The 11,897-nt window shown below is 31.8% G+C and overlaps 1 protein-coding gene across 1 annotated transcript in view; it reads left to right on the top strand.

Annotated features, from left to right (window-relative positions):
* Positions 1-5,573: 5,573 nt before the first annotated feature.
* acot19 (acyl-CoA thioesterase 19) overlaps positions 5,574-11,897 on the top strand; it is a 14,923-nt gene continuing 8,599 nt past the window's right edge. Inside the window, exons 1-2 of the mRNA XM_073831658.1 lie at positions 5,574-5,684; positions 8,990-9,093. Coding sequence (XP_073687759.1) covers positions 5,574-5,684; positions 8,990-9,093 — 215 coding nt within the window. The remainder of the gene's footprint in view (positions 5,685-8,989; positions 9,094-11,897) is intronic.

The raw sequence follows: 11,897 nt of genomic DNA on the forward strand, positions 1-11,897 counted from the left end.
TATAAACTCGCAGTAGCAAGTTATAAAATCAGAATTGTGAGATATAAAGTCAGAATTAAGGGATAAAAACTCGCAATTCTGACTTTTTTTTTTTAGTTTATATTTCCCAATTCTGACTTAATAATTCGAATTGCAAGATATAACCTTGCAATTCTCAGAAAAAAATCTGAATTGCGAGTTTATATCTCCCAATTCTGACTTCATAACTTGGAATTTTGAGTTTATAACTCGCAATTCTGAGAAAAAAGTCAGAATTGTGAGATAAAAAGTTGCAATGACCTTTTGCAATTATCTTTTATTCAGTGGTGGAAACGGACTTCCACACATATGACTCGTTCACTGCATTTAAAATCTTCTGAATGTACACTATAAAAGTTTGGTTTTAATTAATTAATTTGCATCTTTCTTTCTTTCTTTCTTTCTTTCTTTCTTTCTTTCTTTCTTTCATCTTACTTAACACAAACTTTTGAATGGCAGTGTATTTAAAGAAACAAAAAGTTTAGCACATTTTAACAAAAACAATCCAAATTGTATTATTTATTATTTACCCAAAATCTTAGCACTGGCAGTTCTTGATGCATTAATGAAGTAGTTTTTTGTTGATCTATTTACTCTTCTATGAAGCCATTGTTTTGCTGGAATATGTTTATTCAGTTCACAAACCCAGTCTGAATGATTAATTCCTAAATCAGATCTACTTTTATCATATTTTAACAATACTTTCATGATGCTTTTGTGTCCTTTTTGAGACTTAAAGGGTTAGTTCACCAAAAAATTCTGTCATTAATCACTGTCGTTCCATTCAACCTTCGTTCATTTTTAAAACACAAATTAAGATATTTTTGATGAAATCCAATAACTTTCTGACCCTGCATAGAGATGAAAGATGAATGAAGGCCTTAGGGGTTTGGAACGACATGAGGGTGAGTGATTAATGAAAGAATTTACATTTTTGGATGAACTATCTTTTTAAATCATGGAAAAGCGTGACCAAAAGATCTCCTTTGTGTTCCACTGAAGAGTAAAAGTCAGTGAAATGACATGAGGGTGAATAAATATACAGAATTTTCATTTTGGCCTGAACTAATCGTTTGAAATGATTTTGAAGTGTGCCATCTGTATTTATGAAATGTTCAGGTCGATACTTATGATAATGAATTACCGTCATGGAAAAAAAAACCTTAGTTCTCATGGAGTTTGCAAAGAACAATTTAAACATCATTTGGATTCATTATGAGGGGATTATGCCAATATTGAAACAATCATGCATCTCCACAAAACATTAACACCAGTCCAAAGCCCCCTAAAGAGTGAGAATTGGTTTTGGTCACACCCACACTGTGCAGTAAATAGACACAGTTAAATTAACCAAGTGCTACACTTCCCCAAAGAATCACTAGAATATAAATAATGTGCTTTATATTAGGCTGTTATGTCTGAAAAACCCCAAGTAAATTATGAATAAAATGATGAATACAACTTTCTGCCAGACGCTTCATTCGAAATCATCTTCCTCTCGCCAGGACGTTAATTGCGAAAACAACTTTTCCTCTGATGTATGCGCAAGTTTACTATAACAATCACACATTAGCCATTGTCACTAAAATAGAAGTGAACAAAAAGCTTTTTACAGTGTTTAAAGAAGATGTATTAGTGGTGGTTGCTAAAGCTCATATTTGCATATAAGGCTCATAAAGGATCATTACTGCCATAATCAGAGCTTATGATTTGAACAATCCTCTAACTGTGTTACATTTTGCTGTACAGCTCATACAGACATGAATGATGCTTCAAATAGTGTGTTATTACTTTTCTAAGCGTTCAGACTAGTAAAAAGGTGAGCTCTTTTGATTTGGGTGAGCAGGAAACCACTTAAAAACAGTCAGGACTGCAAAACAACATGTTAAAAACCATTTAAAACACTGAATAACCTAAAAACAACATCCAGGCAACGTCCACTCACACTTTCTTAAGAAACTACACAAGTCTGATTATGTTTTTACATTTATAAACAACTCCTTTTGTGTTCTGTTGAAGTAAACAATACAATTTTCAAAAAATATGGCTAAATAAACAACACCAGAATTGTAGTTTTTAGGAATACCGTCCCTTTAAGGCTTATTTTATAAGAATGAAATGTCCAGCAGTGTCTATAATCATAAGTGTTGACAGTACAGTGGGTTAGATGGAGGAAATTAATTTAAAACACTGAATAACCTAAAAACAACATCCAGACAACGTCCACTCACACTTTCTTAAGAAACTACACAAGTCTGATTATGCTTTTACATCTATAAACAACTCTCTTTGTGTTCTGTCGAAGTAAAGAATATAATTTTCAAAAGATGTGGCTAAATAAACAACGCCAGAATTTTAGTTTTTAGGTTTACCATCCCTTTAAGGCTTATGTTATAAGGATGAAATGCCCAGCGGCGTCTGTAATCATAAGTCTCGACAGCACAGCAGGTTAGCGGAGGAAATTAATTTGAAACAATAAATAACCTAAAAACAACATCCAGGCAACATCTACTCACATTTTTTTAAGAAACTATATACATCTGATTATGCTTTTGCATCTATAAATAACTCCTTTTATGTTCTGTTGAAGTAAAGAATACAATTTTCAAAAGATATGGCTAAATAAACAATGCCAGAATTTTAGATTTAGGTGTACCGTCCCTTTAAGGCTTATTTTTTTTAAGGACTAAATGCCCAGCGGTGTCTGTAATCATAAGTGTCGACAGTACAGCGGGTTAGGTGGAGGAAATTAATTTAAAACACTGTCTAACCAGCGATTAGACAGAGGAAATTAATTTAAAACACTAAATAACCTAAAAACAACATCCAGGCAACGTTCACTCTTACTTTTTTAAGAAACTATAAAAAGCTGATTATGTTTTTACATCTATAAATAACTCCTTTTGTGTTCTGTTGAAGTAAAGAATACAATTTTCAAGAGATATGGCTAAATAAACAACGCCAGAATTTTAGTTTTTAGGTGTACCGTCCCTTTAAGGCTTATTCAATAAGGATGAAATGCCCAGCGGCGTCTGTAATCATAAGTGTCGACAGTACAGAGGGTTAGCGGAGGAAATTTATTTAAAACACTGAATAACCTAAAAACAACATCCAGGCAACATCCACTCACACTTTTTAAGAAACTATATAAATCTGGTTATGTTTTTACATCTATAAATAACTCTTTTTGTGTTCTGATAAAGAAAAGAATACAATTTTCAAAAAAATATGGTTGAATAAACAATGCCATAATTTTAGTTTTCAGGTGTACCATCCCTTTAAGGCTAATTTTATAAGGATGAAATGCCCAGCGGCATCTGTAATCATAAGTGTCGACAGCACAGCAGGTTAGACAGAGGAAATTAATTTTAAACACTGAATAACCTAAAAACAACATCCAGGCTACATCCACTTAGACTTTTTTAAGAAACTATATAAATCTGATTATGTTTTTACATCTATAAATAACTCCTTTTGTGTTCTGATGAAGTAAAGAATACAATTTTCAAAAGATATGGCTAAATAAACAATGCCAGAATTTTAGTTTTACGGTGTACCATCCCTTTAAGGCTTATTTTATAAGCATGAAATGCCCAGCTGTGTCTGTAATCATAAGTGTCGACAGTACAGCGGGTTAGGTGGAGGAAATTAATTTAAAACACTGTCTAACCAGCGATTAGACAGAGGAAATTAATTTAAAACACTAAATAACCTAAAAACAACTTCCAGGCAACGTTCACTCTTACTTTTTTAAGAAACTATAAAAAGCTGATTATGTTTTTACATCTATAAATAACTCCTTTTGTGTTCTGTTGAAGTAAAGAATACAATTTTCAAGAGATATGGCTAAATAAACAACGCCAGAATTTTAGTTTTTAGGTGTACCGTCCCTTTAAGGCTTATTCAATAAGGATGAAATGCCCAGCGGCGTCTGTAATCATAAGTGTCGACAGTACAGAGGGTTAGCGGAGGAAATTTATTTAAAACACTGAATAACCTAAAAACAACATCCAGGCAACATCCACTCACACTTTTTAAGAAACTATATAAATCTGGTTATGTTTTTACATCTATAAATTACTCTTTTTGTGTTCTGATAAAGAAAAGAATACAATTTTCAAAAAAATATGGTTGAATAAACAATGCCATAATTTTAGTTTTTAGGTGTACCGTCCCTTTAAGGCTTATTTTATAAGGATGAAATGCCCAGCGGCGCCTGTAAGCATAAGTGTTGACAGTACAGCGGGTTAGACAGAGGAAATTAATTTAAAACACTGAATAACCTAAAAACAACATCCAGGCAACACCCACTCTCACTTTCTTAAGAAACTACACAAGTCTGATTATGTTTTTACATCTATAAACAACTCCTTTTGTGTTCTGTTGAAGTAAAGAATATAATTTTCAAAAGATATGGCTAAATAAACAACACCAGAATTTTAGTTTTACGGTGTACCGTCCCTTTAAGGCTTATTTTATAAGGATAAAATGCCCTGCAATGTCTGTAATCATAAGTATTGACAATTTTCAAAAGATATGGCTAAATAAACAACACCAGAATTGTAGTTTTTAGGTGTACCGTCCCTTTAAGACTTATTTTATAAGGATGAAATGCCCAGCGGCGCCTGTAAGCATAAGTGTTGACAGTACAGCGGGTTAGACAGAGGAAATTAATTTAAAACACTGAATAACCTAAAAACAACATTCAGGCAACATCCACTCACACTTTTTTAAGAAACAACATAAATCTGATTATGTTTTTAAATCTATAAACAACTCCTTTTACGTTCTGTTAAAGTAAAGAATACAATTTTCAAAAGATATGGCTAAATAAACAACACCAGAATTGTAGTTTTTAGGTGTACCGTCCCTTTAAGGCTTATTTTATAAGCATGAAATGCCCAGCGGTGTCTGTAATCATAAGTGTCGACAGCACAGCGAGTTAGACAGAGGAAATTAATTTAAAACACTTAATAACCTAAAAACAACATTCAGGCAACATCCACTCACACTTATTTAAGAGACTATATGAATCTGATTATGTTTTTAAATATATAAATAAGTCCTTTTGTTTTCTGTTAAAGTAAAGAATACAATTTTCAAAAGATACGGCTAAATAAACAATGCCAGAATTGTAGTTTTTAGGTGTACCGTCCCTTTAAGGCTTATTTTATAAGGATGAAATGCCCAGCGGCGCCTGTAAGCATAAGTGTTGACAGTACAGCGGGTTAGACAGAGGAAATTAATTTAAAACACTGAATAACCTAAAAACAACATCCAGGCAACACCCACAATCACTTTCTTAAGAAACTACACAAGTCTGGTTATGTTTTTACATCTATAAACAACTCCTTTTGTGTTCTTTTGAAGTAAAGAATATACTTTTCAAAAGATATGGCTAAATAAACAACGCCAGAATTTTAGTTTTACGGTGTACCATCCCTTTAAGACTTATTTTATAAGGATGAAATGCCCAGCGGCGTCTGTAATCATAAGTGTCGACAGTACAGCGGGTTAGACGGAGGAAATTAATTAAGAGGCGAGATTCAATGTCCATGGCGTCAAATACATTAGCTGTGCCGTATCTGAACTTTGACATTGCTGGCTTATTTCTTCAAAAGACCTCACAAGGCCGTGGTCTGAGTTCATCTGTCAGTGTGACTGAGGTAATTTAATTGGAGTCTAAATCATAAAGCTTTACCTCGGGCCCATTTCAACCAGAGATGGCTGTTATGCAATCATCTATAATAAAAAGCCAATCATTGTAACTGCCTTCAAGGGACACTGTGCAGTTCTTTTTATGGAATACCTTTTAATTTATATACAAGTAGAGACCAATTATAACTAAAGCAAACACAAGGTTAAAGATTATCTTAAAGATAAAGTGCACTCAAAAATCTACCACTGTAAAGAAAAAGCAAAATTGTTACGTTGTGGTAAGATTGAAATGATTTACATGGTAACATTGACATGAACTGGCATGAAATTGCTTTTGTTATAAGTCTCATTTAATCAACCTTAGGTTAATTGGTAACACTTTACAATAAGGTTCATTAGTTAAACATTAACTAATGTATTAACTAACATGAACTAACCATGAGCAATACATTTGTTACTGTATTTACTAATCTTTATTAACATTAGTTAACGGAAATACAGTTGTTCATTGTTTGTTCATGTTAGTTCACACTGCATTAACTAATGTTAACAAAATTTTAATAATGTATTAGTAAATGTTGAAGTTAACATTAACACAGATTAATAAATGCTGTATAAGTGCAGTTCATTATTAGTTCATGTTAACTAATGTGGTTAACTAATGTTAACTAATGAACCTTATTGTAAAGTGTTACCGGTTAATTTTTATTTATTTTGTATTTATTTATTTTTATATTTTTATTTTCTATGTTTTATATATTTATTTTAATAATTATTTATTTATGTATTTATGTATTTATTCATTTATTTATATATTTTAGATTATTTTAGCAATTCAACAAAAAATTTGAAATGTTATCTTGGCAATTAGCTGAAATAATTAATTTTTTTGCCATTAATAATATATTTTTTAACATTAATATTGTTTTATTTATTAATGTTCTTTAATTGTTATTAATCTTATTTAATCAACCAGTCTATATTTCAAAATATTTAAAATATTACATTTATTTATTTGTTATTTATTAATAAATGTTACCTTTGCAGTTACCTGAAATAAATTAAGTTGAATAATTTTTTGCAATTAATTAATTTTATTAATTTATTAATTTTATTTAATTAATCTGACTAAATTTCTTTACACCAGTGTTACTGTAGCATCAATAGTCTATCTTTAGTATTAGTATTTATATTTATATTAATGTTAATATTTTGCATTTGATTTGATTTTTTATGTAGTTATTTATTATTTTTAAGAATTTGCTGATACATTATATATACAGTCAAGCCCGAAATTATTCATACCCATGGCAAATTTTGACTTAAAAGTTACTTTTATGTAACCAGCAAGTTTTTTTTTTTTTTTTTGACCGGAAATGACACATGCTTCTCCCAAAAGATAAAAAGACGATGTACAAGAGGCATCGTTGTGGAAAAAAATATTTCTCAGCTTTTATTTACATTTGAACAAAAAGTGGCATGTCCAAAATTATTCATACCCTTTGCAAACTGTCACAGTCTATGGGAAAATCCAAAGTTCTGTACCATTCCAAATAGTCCAAGCTGTTCTAAAGCATCCTAATTACCCTGATTCATTGGGAACAGCTGTTTTTTAATCAACTCAACAGGTGAAAAACAGAAGCTCTCTGCTGTTGGTTTGTGGACAGTCATGGCTAAGTCAAAGGAGCTCACTGAGGACCTGCGGCTGTGCATTGTGGCTGCTCACAAGTCAGGAAAGGGCTATAAGACCATATCTAAATGTTTTGAAGTTCCAGTGGCTACAGTGCAAAGGTTTATTAAAAATTACAATACGTTCTGCACTGTGAAAAATCTCAGAGGACGTGGTCGGAAGCCAAAAGTGACACCTGTGCTGGCCAGGAGGATAGTGAGAGAGGTAAAAAAGAATCCAAGGATCACCACCAAGGCCATTCTGATGAATCTGGGCTCTGCTGGTGGAAACATCTCAAGGCAGACAGTCCAACGGACACTGCAAACCGCTGGGTTTCACGGACGCAGACCAAGGAGGACACCAGTTCTCCAGATAAAAGCCTGCTTGGTCTTTGCAAATGCTCATGTGGGCAAAGAAGAAGACTTCTGGTCTTCTGTTTTATGGTCAGATGAAACAAAAATTGAATTGTTTGGCCACAGTGATGTAGCCTTCATTTACCGTAAAAAAGGAGAAGCCTTCAACCCTAAGAACACCATCCCCACTGTCAAACATGGTGGTGGAACCTAATGTTTTGGGGGTGTTTTTCAGCCGGTGGACCAAGAAACCTAATCACAGTAAACGGCACCATGAAAAAGGAGCAATACATCAAAATTCTCAACAACAACATCAGGCAGTCTGCAGAGGAACTTGGCCTTGGGCACCAGTGGACATTTCAACACGACAACGACCCAAAACACAAACACAGCAAAAGTGGTGAAGAAATGGTTAGCAGACAAAAACATTAACGTTTTGCAGTGGCCCAGCCAGAGTCCTGACTTAAATCCAATTGAGAATCTGTGGAGGGACCTAAAGATTATTTTTATTGAAAAATATTCAAAATTTTAGATTTTTATTTATTTATTTATTTTAAGATTCATTTAACACTTTAACAACACAGAAAATATTACCTTGGCAATTAGCTAAAATAAAGTTTAATGTTTTTTTTTTTTTTTTTTTGCAATTAATAATATTTTTTTCATATTAATATTGTTTTTGTAATTAATTTAATTCATCTTATTTAATCAACATCTATAGCATCTATGGTCTATTTTTAGTAGTAGTATTTATATTTTTTTGTTAATATTTTGAATTCAATTTTATTTTTTATTTAGTTATATATTATTATTATTATTATTATTATTATATGATGATACATTATATATATAAATAATTAAAAATATTAAATTTTGTTTTTTATAGATTATTTTTGTGTAAAAATATTACAAATTGTAGATTTAAACGTTTTTGTTTTTGTTTTTTTTAAGATTCATTTAGCACTTTAACCATACAGAAATGAGAAATATTACCTTGGCAATTTAGCTGAAATAAATTAAGTTTAATGTGTTTTTTTTTCTGCAATTAATAATATTTTTATTAATATTAATATTGGTTTTGCTGTTAATTTTGTTAATCTTATTTAATCAACCTGACAACATTTCTTATTAATTCAAAATATTAGACTTTGTTATTTATTTATTTATTTATTTATTATTATTTTCTTTTTTAGATATATTTTATGTTGATTAAATATTTTGATGGTTTCGGTTTTAGTTAATGACAGTTGTTATTAAAATGGTTACACTCAATAGTGATTATATTCGGTAGGTTGTGGAAGTTGGTTCCATGTTAAGGACCTCCAACAAGACGCAGCCTGCCTGCAATGTGGCTCTGTGCCTGAAACTGTTTGAGCTGAGACCTACTGAGGTCCTGTGACAGAATATGGAGCTCTACTAGACAGTTGTTTCTAAATACATGCTGATACTGTGTAAACATCTTTACACTTATACTGACCTTGCCAAGCTCAGTAGTTCCACTCTGTTGTGGGGAAAAATCATAGTGGACAGTTAAAATTCTAGGTTAGGTTTAGTCAAATTATGTTTTTCACCAAGATGGCCATTTAGTCTGAGTAATGTTATTGTATATTTTAATTAATGACAACGTTTTACGTCAATACACAATTATCGCATCATGCAGTGACACAACATTATATGCAACATCAGATATAAACTTGCAACTGTGAGAAAAAAGTCTGAATTTTGAGATATAAACTTGCAATTGCAAGAAAAAAAGTCAGAATTGTGGTACAAACTCACAATTGCAAGAAAAACAGCCAGGACCGTGAGATATAAACTCACAATTGCGAGAAAATAAGTGTGAATTGTAAAATATAAACTCACAGAGAGAAAAAAGTTGTGAGTTGTGAGATATAAACTCACAAAAGTGAGAAAAAAAGTCAGGACTGCGAGATATAAACTCACAATTGCAAGCAAAAAGTGTGAACTGTAAAATAAAAACTCACAATTGTAAGAAAAAAGATGGAATTGTGAGATAAAAATTCACAATTGGAGATAAAAAGTAAGGACTGTGAGATATAAATTGTGAGATATACATTTGAAATTGCAAGAAAAAAGTCACTGCTGTGAGATATAAACTCACAATTATGAGAAAAAAGTGTGAATTGTAAAATATAAACTCATAATTGCAAGAAAAAAGTGTGAATTGTAAAATATAAACTCATAATTGCAAGAAAAAAGTGTGAATTGTGAGATATAAACTTACAATTGCAAGAAAAAAAAGTCAGACTTGTGAGATATAAACTCACAATTGTGAGAAAAAAATCTGAATTTTGAGATATAAACTTGCAATTACAAAAAAAAGTCAGAATTGTGGTATAAACTCAAAATTGCAAGAAAAAAGTGTGAATTGTGAAATTTAAACTCACAATTGGGAGAAAAAAGTTGTGAGAGATGTGAGATATGAACTCACAATTGCGAGAAAAAAAGTGAATTGTAAGATGAAAACTCACAATTGTGAGTAAAAAAGTCACTACTGTGAGATAAACCCACAACGGTGAGAAAAAAGTCACTACTGAGAGATATAAGCTCACAATTGCGAGAAAAAGGTGTGAATTGTAAGTAAAAACTCACAATTGCAAGAAAAAAGTCAGAATTGTGAGATATTAATTTGCAATTGTAAGAAAAAACTTAGAAATGTGAAATATCAACTCACAATTGTGAGAAAAAAGTCTAAATTGTGAGATTTAAACTCACAGTTGTGAGAAAAAAGTGTGAATTGTGAAATTTAAACTCACAATTGGGGGAAAAAGTTGTGAGAATTGTGAGATATAAATTTGCAGTTGTAAGAAAAAAAGGTAGAATTGTGAAATATCAACTCACAATTGTGAGAAAAAAGTCAGAATTGTGAGATATAAACTTACAAATGCAAGAAAAACTGCAAATTGTGAAATATCAACTCACAGTTGCAAGGAAAAAGCCAGGACAGTGAGATATAGACTGACAATTGCGAGAAAAAATAGTCAGAATTGCGAGATATAAACTCACAATTGTGAGAAAAAGTCAGGTCTGTGATATATAAATTAAAAATTGCTAGGAAAAGTCTTATACTCTGAGATATAAATCTGCAACTATGAGAATAAAGTTGGAATTGTGAGATATAAATAATGTGCATTAATTTGTATCGCAGAAAAAGATTACCGGTATGAACATGTACGAGATCAGAACGCACTGATATAAGATGTCTACTCTGGGCCAGTCACTCTGATGCACATTTTCTCTGTGCTTTACCGGTAAAAAGACAGAATGTCATACACCAGTAATTTTATGGTATTACTGTGTAAAAGGGGCTATAAACTTGTAAGATGGAGTCAGAAATGCAAGAAAAAAGGTCAAAATTATAATTTTATATCTCGTAATTCTGAGGAAAAACTAAATTAATTGAATGAATTATGAGATAAAAGTCACAATTACATTTTTTAATTTATGTTTTTGTTCCATACACTGACTTCCAAAGTTTTGTTAGTCTAAGAACTAGTTGAGTTATCAAACGTAATGTACCGTGCTATAAAGCTAAATTGGTTGTATAGAAACTGACTAAAACAGAAACTTTCCTTCCTCTTTTCTTTACAGCCTGTGTTAATAATGATAATTGTGGCATCATTGGGCAAGGCCCCTCATGATATTAAGCTTGCTTATGAGGATAATGAGAGTGCATTAGTTGTATCCCAGTCACTAATCTCTTCATGCACATGGGGCCAAACTGGGACAAAAGTTTTAATGGGGTTGCTTGTAATCAAACCCATTAGCTTCTCCCTCATTCATTGAGTTTCCTGATCGACACATAATGTTCATTTATTCCATATATAACGATCCCTTAATGCGGGTTTCGAGGCTCTTCAGAATGCTTATATTCAATTCTCATCAGACCTCTGCAGACGAGGTCTTAAGCCTAATTAATCAAATTAAAGAATCCATTCCTCAGCCTCTCCATTAATCAAGCTGTGCTGTGTGATGTGAATGTAAAGTGACCTTACTGGTAGAGACTCCATCAAGCATCACATCGCAAACACGCTGTAGATCCGCTCATGGACTCTCGCACTTTCACAGTAAGTGCTGTGATTGACAAAAGGGCTGGTTTCAAGAATGGCAAAATACAAGGCAAAAGTAAACATCTATGAGATTACATGATAAACAAATTTTCTATTAAGTCTTCTGCT

Source organism: Garra rufa, chromosome 25 (genome assembly GCF_049309525.1).
Source record: "Garra rufa chromosome 25, GarRuf1.0, whole genome shotgun sequence".
Classification (NCBI taxonomy): domain Eukaryota; kingdom Metazoa; phylum Chordata; class Actinopteri; order Cypriniformes; family Cyprinidae; genus Garra; species Garra rufa.